General features: G+C 34.0%; 1 protein-coding gene across 11 annotated transcripts in view; it reads left to right on the top strand.

Annotated features, from left to right (window-relative positions):
- Positions 1 to 18,664, top strand: part of LOC145241503 (short transient receptor potential channel 7-like) — a 979,843-nt gene that overhangs the window by 961,044 nt on the left and 135 nt on the right. For all 11 annotated transcript variants that reach the window (XM_080104523.1, XM_080104524.1, XM_080104526.1 and 8 more), the window contains 5 exons: positions 2,914 to 3,059; positions 3,599 to 3,805; positions 13,134 to 13,263; positions 14,247 to 14,396; positions 17,533 to 18,664. The exon at positions 17,533 to 18,664 is cut by the window's right edge. In XM_080104523.1, the coding sequence (XP_079960649.1) occupies positions 2,914 to 3,059; positions 3,599 to 3,805; positions 13,134 to 13,263; positions 14,247 to 14,396; positions 17,533 to 17,975 (1,076 nt within the window). In that variant the 3' untranslated portion in view covers positions 17,976 to 18,664. The remainder of the gene's footprint in view (positions 1 to 2,913; positions 3,060 to 3,598; positions 3,806 to 13,133; positions 13,264 to 14,246; positions 14,397 to 17,532) is intronic.

Genomic DNA, 18,664 nt, shown 5'->3' with positions numbered 1-18,664 from the left:
AGCATACAACAGTTCCCTAACAAGTCCATCACTAACAAGTGTTTTGGCTTGGAATCTTCTGAGGTTGAACACCTTTCCAGTCGTTCGGAATCTAATATAAACATCCATATCACAATCGTGGAAACCATACCAGAGCACAGCAGTCAAATAGAGCGAAAACAATGTTGGTGCAGCTATATCACCCTGCTTCACACCATTATCAATGGGGAATTCTTTCGAAAGCCAACCATTGAAGTTGACGCGACCTTTCATACTATGATGAAGTTGCTTAAACTTGTCTGATGTACAGCCAAATTTTTCCAGCACTTTCCAGAGAGCCTCACGGTTGACATACATACATATATATAATTATTTAATGATAAATATTTAATTATTATTAACACACACACACACACACACACACACGTGTGTGTGTGTGTGTGTGTGTGTGTGTGTGTGTGTGTGTGTGTGTGTGTGTGTGTGTGTGTGTTTCATTCTAATGAAATTCATCAGTGGGAATAGTAACTGTTCAACGAGTCGCACAATTCACAATTTGAATCTTGAACACGAATCATCTTTTACTTAAGGATAAAGAAACAATAACACAAAGCTCACAGAACGTGAGAATGGATGGCAGAAAATTCTCATGATCATATGATCCTTAACAGATCACAATCCTTTAGACTGTTGAGCGTAGTTGAGAAATACTGTAGACCCCCGGGATACGTTTTTCCAGGTTGCGATGTGGAATATTTTCTCTACCCCTGGTTACGTTATTTTACAGTGTTATTTATTATGTTATTTGATTACATTACTGTACTGTATTTTGTTGCTAATTTTTAATGCCGTATCCTGGGGTTATATTATACCCTCATTCCACTAAATAATCCATAAAAGTTACCTGATCTTAGCAATTTATAAAAGCCGTTATCTAGCGATAATCATCATCATCATCGTCATCATCATCATCATCATCATCATCATCATCTGTTTAACGTCTGTTTTACATGTGTTGGGTGAATTTTAGAAAGTAAGTTTGAAATTTATCTGTCTTTATTTATCCCTATTTATGAAAAAAAATATAGACAAATGAGGAGTATCGGTTTCTTATTTGCTCTAACATATTTTGTCACTGCTTATCAAGGCTAAAAGCCACTCGAGAATAATGGTTAATGAAATGGATTGTAATTTGAATGATGAAGAATACCACGAGAGGATTGAAGTTGATGAATGGAATGGATAAAATGTTGGGATGATAAGTATTTTTAACATTGACTTGTTGTAGTCTGATCTTGTTAATGTGATCGATGAAATATCTTTGAAAAAAACTTTGTTCATGGAAATTCCGTTTGATTTTAAGAACTCCAAAAGATGAAAGGAAAGTAATTTGTAGTTGTGTTGGCAGACAAATGCCTAATGTCTATGGAGTAACCAAAGATTAGAGTTCAGTCGAGCACTTTCCATTGATAAAATGATAAAGTATGAAATCGTAACAACGTCATTTTCTATGAGAACAGATCACCCCCACTTGATTTCGAAGTTTATTTTAAACTGTCAAGAAATGAAAGAATGATTTGAATGGTACTTCCCTTGAAGTCAATCTGCGGATGTATCAGATTTTTTAGGATTGCATTAGAAGTCAAGCAATTCTTTAAGAATGACCCAATCATATTTTTTTCATGTAACCTTGACAACATGTTGATATACTTATTAATTTTATTTATTAATTTTATTTATTGCGGACTATTATCCTCATCTTTTCTTAGTTGTTTCACAACGTTTCGGCCAACTATTAATCTGGCCTTCGTCAGGTGGTAACCGCGACGGATAGGAACTCTGAATCTCTTGACTGCAATTATTGCCTTCCATAGTTGTTGTTGTCTCACCACGTTTTTGCCAAGTAAGCCTCTGGCTGGCTTTGGGTAGGATTGAAACCGCTATCTTCAGACAATGCTCATCTGGAACTGTAGATATTCAACGTCTCTATCAATTTTTTGGTCTTATAAGTTCATGTTTATTATTTGATCTTCCATGGTCGGGTCCATACCGAATGGTACATATATTATTTTAATTGGAATTCATTATTGAGATGAGTATTATTTTATTAATTTCATCTATTGCGGACTATAATCCTCATCGTTTATTAGTTGTTTCATGACGTGATGAAACGACAACTATGGAAGGCAGTAATTGCAGTTAGGAGATTCAGAGTTCCTATCCGTCGCAGTTACCACCTGACGAAGGCCAGAGGAATAGTTGGCCGAAACGTCATGAAACAACTAATAAAAGATGAGGATAATAGTCCGCAATAAATAAAATTAATAAATAAAATTAATAAATAAAATTAATAAATAAAATTAATAAATAATACTCATCTCACTGAATTCCAATTAAAAATAATATATGTATCTTTATGTATATATATCTTCCATTTTAGATCTAGAGTGAAAATTAGTCCTAAAAGTTTACTAAAACAATGAAAGGGCCATTTAAACTGGGCAAAACAAAGATCTGAGCATTAGTAGTGAAAGAAGAGAGCTTCATTTTTGGTGTTAAAAGTAACAAGCCAGATCGGAAGAGAATTAGTACGATTTTGATCACCAATACTCGCCAAAGTGTTGCCATAGACAATTGAACTAAAACAAAACTTATTCATAAAAATACTACAGAATTTATACCAAAATATGATTAAATGTTAAAACTTTCCAATGTGAGGATATACTGAAAGAGGAGAACTCGACAAACATTTGTACAGGTCTTATTTTTTTTAAAAAAATTAGTACTAAACGATTGTGAGCCGCGGAAAAATGATGTCCTTACAGTAAAACTTGTTTGTTGCTTGTTTTTTTTTTATTTTTTGTTTTTGTTTTTGTTCAGACATTGTTACATATACCAGGCGGAATCCCTGATGGCGTTTCTTGTTCTCTCTTGAAGGTAGCGGTAACTTGCCAGTGGAAAAAAGCACGGCAATCGTGGAAAGCGTCGGCATGTTCCTGTTTGGTATTTATCATGTCGTTATCATCATCGTCTTAATAAACATGTTGATTGCCATGATGAGTCATTCGTTCGAAGACATTCAGGTAAAAAGCATTATAAAAACTCAACAAATTCTTTATCATTATGCATTATTAATTATAACTATACAGCAGACTTCTCTGTTCATTGATTGCACTTTTTTAAAGAAGTGAAAAAATGAAAAGTAAAAGTAAATACCAATAGCTCAAATAATATAAATGAGATTTTACACATATTTTACGCTGCAAAGAGTTAGCTCCCTTACATTATTTGATTCATGGTGTTAAAGTTTCGCTATTGTAACAATCTTCCTAACGGGAATTATTTTTAAGAACCTGAAGTCAAGGGTATTTTAGTATTGTTAAAAACAAATGCTGAAATGAATAATAATGGAATGAAAATGAGAAATGATTCGATTTTGGTGTGTCAGATGTGATGCGAAATTCTAACATCATAGAAAATAACTTTACACATTCCATTTAAAACTTTACATTTCCATTTAAAATTTTGTCACAAATTTTTGTTTGAAAAAGAAAACACCTTTTCAAAAGATGGCTTTAAAAAAGTGCTTCTCCTGATCATTTTTGTCTCTTTTCTGTTGTAGGGAGATTGTGACGTTGAATGGAAGTTTGCTCGCACAAAGTTGTGGATGAATTACATGGATGATGGCAGCACTCTACCCGTACCCTTTAATATGATACCAACCCCAAAAGCTTTTCTCTACACATGGGCTTTCTTAAAAGAGCTCTTCAATCCACATTCGGAGGGACTCTTCGATTTAGACAGAGCTCGTAAACAAACATTTATTAAGGTAATACTTCGTACATCCATTTAGACGATGAATCAAAAATGAACTTAACGTAGAATACCAGCAAAAAGTTTATTTGTACGAAATATGGTTGAAATGAAAAATGGATTGTCAAGTGGATTCTAAATATGGTTGGAATGGAAAATAGATTGTGAATTTTATTAACGATTACATGGGTGACATTTTTCATTTTCTTTAAGAATGAGAAACTCAAAAACTGGAGAACATCATGGGATTCTTCTGATTGTTGCTCATGTCGCTTCACATTCCTAAAACTCCCGCTAAATAATGTTCCACCTCTACAAGTTTAGATTATTTTCTTATTTTCACTGATGCAAGCGATATTGCTTTGTTCATGGGGAATGGACTATCGCCTCCATTTTGAAGTCTTACAAATACGAAACGGCAAACGACGTGTAATTAGTTTTATATATTCTTATATATTTCGACTGTTTTATGACATTATTTTAAAAGGGAGTGAGAGGAAATAAACAGGGAAATATTTATGGTCTGCCAACAAAAACCAAGTAATTATCAAGTCTTGTCATCAACTAATAATAAACTGTGTTCATTCTTCATCCAAATGGTCGTGACAGATTCACGATTTAATTATATTGACGTGCTTACTGAATGAGCCGCGAGTGCTGTAAGTTACCTTTTCCGTTTACTTAATATTTTCAAACGTCATTTCATAAATAAATTTTTATTTCATTCGTTTTATTTTTTAACATATATATGAATACTTATTTCTTAAAAGAAAATGAATAAACAGCCAAGATGTGAAACAATCGTGATCGTATACCTTGGCGCGGAATGAATCATCATCATGGAACGACGTCACAAAATCCTACAGTACGATCGTTTGGAGCAGTGGTTGTATATCGTCCTGGGCCTACATTGTCTTTATATCATCTGTGTATAATGTGTATATCATTTGTGTAATCTGTGTATAATCAGTTTATTAATTTTCTGCAGAGAATTAATTATTTGAACTTCGAGAAGGTTTATTTTATATTTAAGAAATAGGATTCATTTTATCACTGCATTACGAAAATCACATAACTCGAATTAGTCTAAATTAGGTTCGATATAAATTGCATTGCCTTGTCGCAATTAGTAAGTGATACTTTGAACTGGCACAATTCATTAACTGGAAAATTTCTTTTTTCTTTCACTTTTCTTTGTCCGCCTAAAAAGGAATGTCATTTTATTTTTTAATAGTCGTTTTAATTTCGACATATTTTCTTTCTTTTTTCTTCCTTTGTTCTTTCTAAAAATATTTAATTTTTTAAAATGATTAATTGTCATTTCAATTTTGGCATTTTTTTTTTCGGTTATCCGCCCACTCTATACTCCTGTTTTTGGATAATTTTGAAGAGTTCTGTCCGCTTGCTACTTTTTGTACTTTGAAATTCTGTGTGTCGGGGACCTTTTCATTTTGGTATTCTCTCAGATCTTCCATCTGAGTTGTGAGGTCGTTTTTGAATCCCACCTCAGTCTGAAAGATAATTGCGTCACTCATAAGCTTCTTGCAGGTGTTTGTAGAGCGCGGAAACTACCTTATCTTTTTGTATTTTCGGATAACTTCTTTCTTCCTTCATTATGCTTTAATTTTGGCATTAATATTAATTCAATCCCTTGCAGTCTTTCTCCACTCTTTTTTCACAAGGGAGATTTTTCTACTATTATTGGTTTATTTTCTTCCATACCGAGAGAGTAATTTGTATTCGACTGTTTGTTGAGATCCATCATGATAAGTTGCGTCCTATGGTGGCAACTCCACTTTTTCGATTGAGAATATGTTGATTTTACCGATGTAAGCTGAGGACGATGGTTATCAGAGGATGTGACAATCGTACTTGATTTCGGTTTCGTTTTGTGTTTCCTTTAATGGACCTTTTTCGACCGATTTTATCCTGATTCGCATTTTTTTATGATATATTTCTCTATGGTCCTTTTTTCTCTGCACAATTTCATAGATTTTCTCAGGCTTTTGATCAAATAGATGGTAGTAAATGGGTTTCGATTGTACACTAGTCCTTTTCCCCCCTGGGGCGAAGTCATTTATTTCTTCCTTAGGTGGCCATAGGCAATACTGTTGTTACATGTTAACGGCTAACATATCATAGCTGCGGTCTCTTACTCGCTACATCGATTGTTAACTTATTGCAGCCACCGTGGCCCTTCTTCGAACATTTCTCGTTTTCTGTTTTGAGTACCTTTAATTTCTCCACTTGATCTCTACTTCGATAAACTATCATTTACGATAACCTATTTCTTCATATGGCCACATCGAAGTCGCTCAAAGAACCTTTCACTGTTTTGCCAGACAAGGCCTCCGGTGAATTTACCAGATTTAGTCTGATCATTTCTTCCATGTGGTTATTTAATGCGTCGACAAAAGAATTCGGCTCACTGCACTTGCACGGTTGAACTTTCTCTTAACTCGACGTCCCTAATTACCTGATAGATGAGTTCGCGACCGCCTCGCGTCAATTCTGCTTTATTTTAATTAAAACCCTGGTGACATCAGCGGAATTAGTGAATTTGTCATACACCAACAGCTCTCCATTCGTCACATTCGGGGTCCCTTGAAATATTCTCTGATCTTCTGCTATTATAATACGAGAAAGCTTATGCTAGATGTATTTGCTTTAGGTCTGTATATTTACTCTCTCTCTCTTTCTCTCTCTTTCTCTCTCTCTCTCTCTCTCTCTCTTTTAGACCTGTCTTTTCCTGTAAAGGTTAGAATCTTTGATCCACCTGAAATTATTTTATTCAAGTGAGTTGGATTGGTGCGAGCCATTTTGTCTAGATCTTTTCAAAGTAACAGACGGTTTAAACAGCTCTATATAACATTTTTTTTTTTTTCAAACTAAATTGACCAACAATTTCGACAAGAGAACAGAAGAAATTGTCACTTACTTTGTTTATTGGGTTCATGGTGTCTTCTATTGCTTTTTGTTCATACAATCAAGGTCATTAGGGGTGGATGTGGCTCTTCCATCGATGATTTCCTGGCAGCTATTTCTGGTTTGAGGGCTCAATGTAATGTAGCTCTGTCATAGAAATATATCTGGGTTAAATTATTAGTCATAAGAAACCATTATGGAGTAGCTGTGTTGTGGTTATGTTGTGGTTGTGTTGTGGTTGTGTTGTGGAAATTTGTCTCTGGGGGCAAATTGTTGGTTCTCAGACACCACTTGATCTGATGCCACAAATCCTCTAATACTAATACTATAGTCACATACGTTTTCAGCGGCGATTGGCCCACGTTGTTTTTTTATATCGCCAAAAGCGGATGGTTTGTTGCTGGACTGAACGGGTAATACTCAGTTGTATTAAGGTTACTTATTAATTCTTTAAATAAAATTTATTATTTAGATTCGGAAACAGTACAATAGCAGCTGGCAATGAAAACTTGTTTAAAAAATGGATAGGGGATATTATATAAAAATGGATATTTATTTTTATCACTGCATTTCGAACATCACAAACTCCAATAGTCGGTGCCAGGCAAAACGCGTCCAATCTAATTAACCCTTTTCACCGATTGGACTCTCTTGACAACAAGAGAGAGAAAAACGAATCCAACGAATCCAACGAATCCAACGAATGCAACAAAAGGGAAGATAAAAAAGAACAAAATTCACCTGTGGTTGTTTATTTATTCATACAAACTGTTACAGAAAGTTGTCAAGTCGCAAGTGGTTTGACTTTCCCACTCTTTGGGCACCGAACGATTTGGGTTATTGATTACAGACTTGCCGGCAGAGGTGAGAAAAATTTAATTGGTGGGGTGTTCTTTTAATGTCGGGTACAAACAAAATATAAGGGTAGTTAAGAAAGAAATATATAACCGTTAAGAAGAGTTCATGATTTACTAAGTTAATAAGATGGTGATGGCTGGTGATGGGTCGTTATCCTAATTGAACTGTTCTTTTGGGTTTGCTCTGAACTGTTGTTTTGACATAGTTGCCATAGAACGTTCGCTGATCGGAAAGTAAACTGCAAATGTTGATGATGGGTGATTTTTTGAGCGTGCTGTAAAAGGAAGGAGCTGTTGCTGCTGTCTGTCTGTTGTCGTTTAATGGGGAAACGTTTAATGGGGTTTAATGGGGAAACGCTGTTGCTAGCCTGTTTAACGGCGAGCTCCGTTTCTGAAGTTGGAATGAGGAAAAGCAGCTTTTATCTTTTCCAGCTGATGCTGATATGACGCTTTGGTCGACTAGGGTGCCAAAATGCTTTGGTCGACTAGGGTGCCAAAATGCTTTGGTCGACTAGGGTGCCAAAATACGCAGAAGTGAAGAAACTGTGTTAGTTTCTGTATTTTACAGAGTGCTGGATTTGAAATTTCATGACAATTGTGAATTCGAAAGTTTACAGTTTGGACATTTGTTTTGTTTTGGCCTTTTTATAACAGTTTGGCTTCAAGTAGGAGTCTGTCGAGCCTGTGATTGGAGTGTTTGAAGCCGGAAGAACGAAATTGTATCTGGTCACAGTTACGGAAATTAACAACTGCATAAAACCTGTGATTGTCGCTCTGCGAGAGAGGTGTTTCATGGGCGCTACACTGCTCAGAAAGTGGCGCCGTGTAAACATCTACCTTGTCGTGTAGAATTCACAGCGAGCGGAAATGGTGAAGTCGAAGGCAACAAACTCGAATGTGGATTTATGATTTTAGTTCAAACAACTAACAACTTCCGTTTATGATGCATCATTTCCATCGAATATCATTTTTTTTTTTTATTTCATGGCGTTGTTTTGGAAAACTTTTCTCGGCATTTCTAAATATTAAGTCACAAGAGTTGATAACTATGAAAGAAATAAAATAATTTTGATACTTTAAAAAATTACAAATCGAATTCTGCTGTAATATAATTAATATTTAGAAAAGTACTGCCCTCCGGAAATGACGTAAAAACCAAATATGTGATACATATAGATGGCTAGAGACGATATCTTTGAATTTTGTTCTGCGAAAGAAATAATTGTTTTTTCGAAGTTTTTGTTGTTTTTTGTTGTTTTTTTTTTTGGTTTGGTTTCTTTGTTTTTTTTTTTTTGTTTGTTTTTTTTTGTTTTGTTTTTTTGTGTTTGTTTTTTCGCCTATGAGAATGTATTTTAACTATTATTTTTTAATTTATAGACGTGTATGTCTATGAAAAAAACAGAATATTTTGTATCTGTTTTCAATTTTTAAAGACCTTGCTAGTATTCGAAATCATATTATCTAGTTTGAAATCTTTTATGCAGGACTATACAGCGCTGTCCTATATCTCCTAATTTTCCTAAATGACGTAAATTAGAGAAAACTGAATATACAACTAACCAATCTGCTTTTTTGGTGTTTATAATAATTTTAGGACAAAACAGTGTAAAAATATTTATGCCCAGGTGAGGTTCAAACTTATAAACCCTTTCTTTAAGTACGTCGTGTTAACAGTTAGCCAAATCATTTATATGTGCCACAATTGAATGTTGTTTAAACCCAGACGATTTTCATTCTTTTTGTTTTCCCTTTTGTCACTTTTCAATCAAATGCAACAAAAGGAAGGGGAGAATGAAAAGGAGGGCGGAAAATTAAGACTTACTTTCATTTTTTTATACTGGTGAATATCCAAGTATTTGTCTGTTATAAAATTAGTACCCGATGATGTATTTGAGTATAATTACTCTGAGAATGAAAATTCTTCAGCTTTTGATGACTAATAAAAAACAGAATATTAATCAGGATTATTTACTAACTAAACAGATTTTTTCTAACTTTTCTTAATAAAGTTATAAATCCCAAAAATAGGAAAATGATTTTAACTTAAAATAATAATATTTTAGACTAGCTGCACTAGCAGTGTCAGAAACTGACCTTGAGAATGTGTGAAAAAAATTGAATAATTCGACCTCCTATCTTTATAAGCTTATAACTACTTGAAAAATGCAATTCAACCCCTAATTTTTTCAATTAAAGGAGCAAATACCAAACTTTAAAAAAATAACAGGTTTAATAGCAAATTATGCAATATTTTTTTTTTTTAAATCGGTTTTCTTTAAAAAAGATTTGAAGAAAATCAACGAAATTTTACTTACTTCGGTTATAAAAAATCGATATAAATTCCAAAAAATCACTTACCTTTAAAAAAATACTATTCAATGTGTAGTTCCATTCTTCATTGTTAAGAATTTATCCATATTTATATTTTAAATTCCATTTATTTTTTAAATAAAATAATTTTTTAAACGACTCTTTGAAAAAGGCGCCATTACGTAAGCATTTTTAGTTCTTATCGAAACATCGGAAGTACTGGTCTGTTCTTGTTTAGATCTACGGATGAACAGACGAAAGTAAAAATCACACGTTCGCGTTAGCCATATAACTTTGTGTGTTCCCATAGTTGAAAACTAGTCAAATTTTACTTATAAGTTTTTGCCTTTAAAAAAAAACAGTCGAGGATTTTTTTTCTTTTCTCAAAGAAATGCATAAATTTTTGATTTAAAAAAAAAAAGTCACTCGTTAAAGTAGAATTAAAATATATTTTTAATTCTACTTTATCGAGTGACTTTTATTTAATATATAAAAAAAAGTTTGTTTTCACATTGAATGAAATAGAAAAAATTGTCGTTAGCGTCCAATACTTACTAGACAATATAAGCAGAACATAGCCTTCCAATTAAAAAAAAAAAAAACAAGGTTTTAAAAAAAATCGGTTTTACACTTTGGACTCAGGTAAATTTCCCAAAAAACACTTCTTTTTTGTTGTTTTAATTTACACTATATTATTTATTGTTCTTTTATCTTCAATTTGTGAGTAAATTAATTATTAAAATTTTAATAAACATTTCAAAATGGGGGATGAATTAAAAAAAACGTTTTCCTAAAATATTATATTCGGTTTATTGGAAAGAGCATAAAATTTCACATTGACTCTGAAAATATCGTAAAAATTTAACCAATAGAAAAATTTGGATAGATTTTTAAAGTTTAAAAATTGAAAAAAAATTAACTCGTAAAATTCAATTGATTTCATTACGTAAAAAAAATTGGCTGCGCCGGCACTTTGTAAACACTGTTTTTTCAAAAATAAAAAATAAAAAATAATATTTCTATTATTTTTAAACAACTTTAATTGTTTATTTTGGAAGTATATTCCATAAAGAAAATAAACAATCCACTTTTAAAAAAGAAATTACGAGTGTTTTATATTTTATTCGCAGTTTCGTGTTAGGGGTGTCAAAAAGTCCCCAAAACTTCTGATACACCTATAGCTGCACATTTTTCAATCAATTGAAATTGTAATTAGCGAGAAATAACATAAAACAGAAAATGATAATTTGTAAGTCGCATATAGGCGAGAAACTTACAGTCAGAAACACGTAGTAAAAATGTTGTTAATATAAACAAAAAATAAGAGAAGAGATTTTTTTTTAAAAATGGACGATAATTAATCGATTAATCTAAGGGAGATAAGTCATATGTTAAGCTGTGAAGATTTATCTCTCTTTCATTCATTATTCACAGTACAATAATAATCTTAAATGGTGAATCAATCGTAATCGTAAAAATCTTGCTAACTTAGATATTTCTTTTTCAAATAAACTAAAGCCAAAACATTTTGATGTTGTAAGTAAAAAACAGAGGAAAACGACAAAATTATTAGAATTAAATATTGATGCGTCAAATGCGATGATTTAGGTCTAAATTCTAAAATACGATACTTTGGGAGTTCATGGCAAAAATCTAATGTAGGAAACATCTACTTTTATTTCTTCTGGGTGAACTTTTCTAAAATGGTTTAACATATTAGTCGTTGCTGATCTGCCACCACGTGACAAAACTTGCAGACAGATGTAGCCTTTTTCTTGGAATTGTCATTAAAATACTTGCAGTAGAAACTGGTTGTCATAATGGTTGGTGGCTGTTGTCAATATTTAATTCATTTTTTTAAGTATTTAAATTACTTATCTCAATATATCTCAATAAAACATGCATTAGCTAAACAAGAAAAATAAAAATATGTAATGGTAGCACATGTCCAACAATGAGGAACAGGCGTATAACTGATAAAGAATATATTATTTTCGGTTCACACGTGGTTGCAATTTATCGTCCAGTTTCTCAACATGAAAACCCAATGATAGAGCAATAATTTTTTTTTAATTTAAAGTATAAAATGATAAAATAAAATGATGAAATAAAATGATAAAATAAAATGATAAAATAAAATGATAAAATCGATAGAAAGCAAAATAAGTTTTCCATATGCTTTACCTCTATTTGTCTCAAATAGAAGTAAGCACATGCAATTCTCTACCTATATAAGAGTCAGCTATGTCTAAGGACGGAGTATTGTTGCCACATCTGGACAGAAGCTGCTAGAAAGACCTTATCCTGTCTGGACAGAGTTCAAAATAGACTTCGTAACCTAGTGGGGAATGCCCTTTTCTCTTTCCTGCAACCTCTTTCTCACAGAAGAGATGTTGCGAGCCTGTCTCTGCTTTATCGTTATTTTCATGGCAAGTGCTCGTTCTGAGCTTCAATCTATGGGCCTCCTTCGCCAAACTTTCACGAGAAACACTCGCCTAGCTGAAAATACTATCAATAATTTCCCTCACTCTTTATCTGTCTCTAAACGTAAACGTAGATTCCATGAACAAAGTTTCTTTCTTAGAACTGCACACCTATGGAACTCTCTTCCATTTGTCTGCTTTCCAGCTGACTATAATATGGTCGTCTTCAACTCCAACGTAAACAAATTCTTGATGAGCCATCCCCTTAAGTAATTCAATTTACCAAATTTCCACTACTAACGATTACTATGATATTGTCCCATAGACTACTCTACGCTTATCCTCGAGTGGCCTCTGTGATGGTGACTCCTTTGTAAAAAAAAAAGAAAAAATAGTTAGTCCAGTCGCAAAAGACTACAGGTTAGCAACGCACCATGCCTGTTGCTTGAAAATACATACCATAAGGTAATGACAACCCTAACCCATCTATTCTATGGGACGAACACGCTATGATACAAGAAAGAAGAAGAACCGTATTTACATGCAATGGTGCATGTCCTTTCGGTGAATTTTCACCGCTAAAATAGTTCATTTGTCTTCATTTACAATATAATTAAATTAATATTAGTATCATTTATGATAACAAAATTTGCTGATAAATCGACATTAGAAAACCTGTTAATCAGTAATCGGTAATCGGCCGATTATCAAAGCCAATTTACTTATACCAATAAGTAAATTGGCTTTGGCTAGTTTAAAACTTGTAATATTTTTTTTAGGATTAACTTCAATGTCATATGATTTTTTTCTTTGTGTTTATAACTTTCAGAAACGCAGAGATACCGTTTGTAAAAATCTAGAATTAAAATCCGAGGAAACATCGTACACGGATATTATGCATCGACTGGTTAAACGATATTTGTTTAAATTAGAAAGAGCAAAAGATGAAAAAGAAAATGGTAAGTTTTGAAAATAAAAATTTGTCTGTTTGTTTACAGCATTTTGTTTGTTTGTTTGTGTGTGTGTGTGTGTGTGTGTGTGTGTGTGTGTGTGTGTGTGTGTGTGTGTGTGTGTGTGTGTGTGTGTGTAATTTCAGATGACAACTTTTCATTTGCTTTTCTTTGTTATCCTTGCGATTAGTAGTTAGTTTCGAAGATCTGAAAACATATCAGGTGTAAGGCTTATAAGGCTTATAAGGCTTATAAGGCTTATAAGGCTTATAAGGTTTATAAGGTTTATAGTCTGGTTCTACTTTTTTTAATATCGCATGTGCGAGTTTATCTTTCCCTAAACCGCAATTACTATTTTGTGTTGTGTTATCGTGGTCATGATATGGCCTTAATATGTCATCTACGAAACATTAATAGAGAAAGTGTGTGAGTATGTATAAATATTAGCAGAGGATCAAACATAAGAAAGTAAGCGATAAGCCATTTGATGAGTTATTTGCAAATTACAGCTTTTTAGAGCGATTAAAAATGGATGTTTTTTTAACCTCAATCTTAAAACATATATTCTGTGTGACTTTGATAATCTCAATAATTATTATTAAATTAATCAAAATTATAAACATACATGGTAGATGATGATGATGATGATGATGATGATGATGATGATGATGATGATGATGATGATGATGATGATGATGATGGGTGTATTCTTTTTACTCTTTTGCTCTCTTGTGTGTTCTTGTTAAATGAAAAATCTATGTGACACAACAAAACGTACAATAGACTGGACGATAGCACCGGAACACCGTATCTCCATTAAACGTTTACTTAATTCTTTTCTACTAGGAAAAATGTAGAAGAAAGCAAACTTAGCACATACTAAAATGTGTTATCCTACACGTTGAATGATAATTTATTTGTAATATTAAAATTTGTTGTATTTTAATTTTATCAAAAATACATCTCATTAAATCTAACATTTTCTTACCTAGTGAAAGATATAGCAAATATTCGAGCAGAAGAAATAGAATTATTCGAGACACCGCCGGATGGGCCTCCACCCGTACCGGAAACGCCATCTAGAATACCCTATGCAACGCCGCCTATACCGGAAGACGAAGATGCGGACGCTAAACTCTCTGGTAAGTTACCGATTTCCTTATATTCACATTTCAAGAATACACGCCATTGCGTGAAAAACCACGTAACATTCCGGAAGTGTGATGTAACAATAGTTCGACGCATGCGTAGATATTTGCACTGACAAGAAAAAAGTTTGAACGTTAAATTTGAAGCCTGAGTCAACTAACAACCATAATGTGTTGATTCCTTTTGTGGAATTTTTTGAAAAAGTCCAAAACTATACATTTTTGGAATGGTTATGGTCTAAGGAATCAGAATACCAATGTTTGCATTTACCCAGATGTGTCATATTGGAATTTACAAAATGGCAGCCATAAAATATACGTTTTGTAATATCTCGGCCTCTAAAACACTGGAACACTGATTTTAACTGCTAACCCTACATTTTCAGTGTCAAGGAAGCCAACGGCAGTTGTTATAAAGCAACAAAAATTTTAACATTAACCTTATATGCATAACTGTGTTTGGTTGTTTTATTGCAATATCTTTGCAATCTCAATTGATTGAAAAATATATATCATTTATAAATTCATATTCCAGCTGTTCCTAAAAAATTTTGCTTTTATATCATTAATTTAAATAGTTAATTTGCCTCTGATTCTTTAATATATTGTAGTTTTTGTATTGCTATTCCAATCCTCCACGCGTGGATACATAATGAGACGTGTATAGTAAGCATTATCTTGAATTTTACCTCAGAAAATAAGTTATATATTTTCACATTTATGACTATTGCTAACTAAGCTGGTTAACATTACTATAGTGCATGGAACCATCAAGTTGATCCTTCTAAAGGACCTGTTGCAGAACCTCTGATCATAGGTGATACAAAGAGTCTATTAGTCACACATGCTTCACTGTGACACGCCCAAAACACAGCCTACCAAGAGATCAGAATAGTTTGCCATCATCCAGGGGATCTCACCTTGGATGAGCTGTTGCATCTGATTTATCCAGAATGAAACATAGAGGAACTTCCAGCAAGATTCCAGGCTGGGCAGTATACAGCCCACTTCTGTCTGAAAGCTTTCCCTTGGCACAGATTGGAGCCTTTCCACTACTCCCAGGGGCGGCACACGAGTGGTCAACTTTGATGACTGTGATCGTATAAGCAAATCAGCTGAGGAAATTGGCAGTTGAGGAAGATCACACCACACCATACCTGACTTGAAATAAATGGTTATTCTCAGACTGGATGATCTGCATGTCATCATGGTTGCCCTCAGAACGCTTGGTGCTTCCATGGAGAACTCAGGTAATGACACTTTTCGTGACTGATACATTGCCTGTTCATAGTTCCTCCCATGTCTGAGGATGATTGAGTAAAATGGGTACTTCAAGCAATTGGATAGCATGCCGAAACTAACGACCGCAGAGATCCTCCCAGCCTCTAATGCCATCCTTGAGATGGTCCAATGCAAATGTAAATCTGACTGTTCCTTCAGGCAGATGTTCCTGTAGGGCTAAGGACTTAGTCTGTACTGGCATGCGTCAGTGCAGCAACCAGTGCAAGAACGATGAAAATTTCCAAGCTGTGATGATGATGATGATGATGATGATGATGATGATGATGATGATGATGATGATGATGATGATGCATATACTATGATCGAACATGTCATAATGTTTAAGATAGTTACACAATCATCTAAAGTTTACAGCTAAAAAACATCTCCATAAAAATAACTCTGATTTAGTATCTGACTGACTGACTGGGCTGTTAAGTTTTTACCCATATGGGAGGTTACAAAAGATGAAATGATAACTTGGACCATTAAATTCCTTGGCATAAAAATGTAGGTTTAGCAGTTAAAATCAGTGTTCCAGCTTATTTAGAATCCGAGATATTACAAAACGATTGTTGTAACAATCCAATAAAAGATGAAAAACAACAACTAATAAAGATGAGACTAATAGTCCGAAATAAAAATAAATTAATATATATAATGCTCATCTCAAAAAAAAATGAATTCCAATTAAGGAATAATATATATACCAATCGGTACGGACCTGGCTATGGAAGATCAGATAATAAATAAACATGGATTTATAAGATCACAGAATCCAACCTTGATCGCCCTTCGGGGCCCGTGGCGCAGTTGATAGAGACGTTGAATCTCTACAGTTCCAGATGAACATTGTCTGAAGATAGCGGTTTCAATCCCACCCAAAGCGTGCCAAAGGTCAATTGGCCAAAAATGTGGTGAGACGACAACAACTATGGATGGCAGTGATGGCTGAGAATGCAGTTAGGAGATTCGAAGTTCCTATCCGTCATGGTTACCACCTGACGAAGGCCAGAGGAATTAGTTGGCCGAAACGTTGTGAATAAACAATCCAATAAAAAGATGAAAAACAACAACTAATAAAGATGAGACTAATAGTCCGAAATAAAAATAAATTGATAAATGGTACTAGCTATTATGCATCTTCATCTATTCAACACGAATAGTTTGCCGAGATTGGATAATGAATTATGAGCACTTTAAGGCCGAGAAAGATGTGTTGTGATTGATGAGCATGGGATGGGGAAGTTTATCCATACTGCAAATGACTTGTTGGGATGGTCGCGGGGACATTTTGGTGAACGTCTCGTCAGTAAGAGCTGTGATCCTAAATCAACTTCACACTTACCGAACTTGTGGTCTAAACAATCCCCAGTCTATTACTAAAAATTGCAGTGTAAAGAGAGTTATTCACGTACTATCCAGACGTGTTTGCAATATTTTTGGAGTATATCATCAAACATCGATAAAATGAAAGCTGTTGTACATCCATGACTGAAACTTGGTGGACAAGTCGGGTATAGACTCTAGTTCATTTGTATCAAACATGGTCAAGATTGCAGAACGATTTGTGAATTTTATTAATATATTTTTATTGGCATTTCTATCGGGTTAACCTGTATTTTCTAGACTTGTTTTCATGTCCTCCAAAATGAGGTTTTATTGACAAAATTTTGTTCATTGATATTTTTATGTACCTCTTTCTCAGTTCATTGATATTTTTATGTACCTCTTTCTGCTCATATGACTGCGGGGACATTTTGGTGAACATCTCATCGGATGGCATCCCAAAACTTATATTGCAATTCATGTAAACTACTAATGGCAGTTTTTTCTTTTCTTTTTCTAGCGAGAAACGCCGCTCATCAACGCAAAAAAGGAGCGTGTCGGTCCACGAATCGTCGAACGTCGGTGTCCAATTCTGGTCCAATCGCCACGACACTGGCTATTCCTCAATTGGACGCCATCCAGCGGCAACAAAAGCTTCTCGACGTCAGATTACAACATCTGCAATCAAACACCCGTGAAAATAATAAAATGATGGACGATGTCGAGTTTATACGACGCCTCATGACAGAGAACCAGAAAGCCCTGTTCAACGTTATCCAGGCGCTAGCCAACATCCAGACCGAGATAGTTAACCTAGCGCAGTGTTTGCGCCCGCCATCGCCGAAACCTCAACTTAAACAGGGCAGCACTCACTCGAGGGGAGGTCAGTCGAACTCGACAAACACTTCGTCGAATTCCGCACAGCTGAGGCGCCAATCTAAGGAAGACGAAAGTAAAGTGTGAAGAAAAAGCAAAACAACAATTCGCAATAAACACGTCCGACAACCCCATTTGTTCATGCGGCGACGGCAGATGTTTGGTGACTGTATGTCGCGGGCATTTCTTCTTTTCTTTCCTGGTGAAACACTTCATGTTGGGTGCATTTTATAAATTCGAGCCTTTTTTGGTTTTAAAAAGAAAAAATAAAATTGAAAAAAAAAAAAAAACGAGACTTTGAAATAATAATCAAGACAAGAATATGATTGTGAATACACATAGGAAATGTACGTATGTAATTGACACATGTTTTGACCATTCGCATTTACGTATGTATTTCCCGTGCATTACATACAATGACATATGAATACGCTTCAAATGACATATGTATATGCATGGATATAGAAAATATTTGTTATACTTTATATATATATATATATATATATATATATATATATATATAATTTAAATAGTTACAGACAAGTTTTAAAAACGAACCTTGATTTCATAGTGCCACCAGATTAACATGAATCTGAGCAGAGACGAGAAAATTCTCATCTAAAACACTGAAGATCTGCGCGAATGTTTGGGAATCCGGATACAGTATGGCTATGAAAGCTAAAGTTGGTTTCTAAAACGTGTCTGTAATTATTGAAATAAATCTGTTGGACTCTTACTCAGATAATTGAGCACTCTTGTCAAGTATTTTTCTTAAC

This window comes from Euprymna scolopes, chromosome 20, assembly GCF_053919585.1.
Source record: "Euprymna scolopes isolate OS-2025 chromosome 20, ASM5391958v1, whole genome shotgun sequence".
NCBI classification, from domain to species: Eukaryota; Metazoa; Mollusca; class Cephalopoda; order Sepiida; family Sepiolidae; genus Euprymna; species Euprymna scolopes.
Note: the sequence above shows the minus strand (reverse complement) of the source record. Positions and strands in the feature narration are given on the sequence as shown.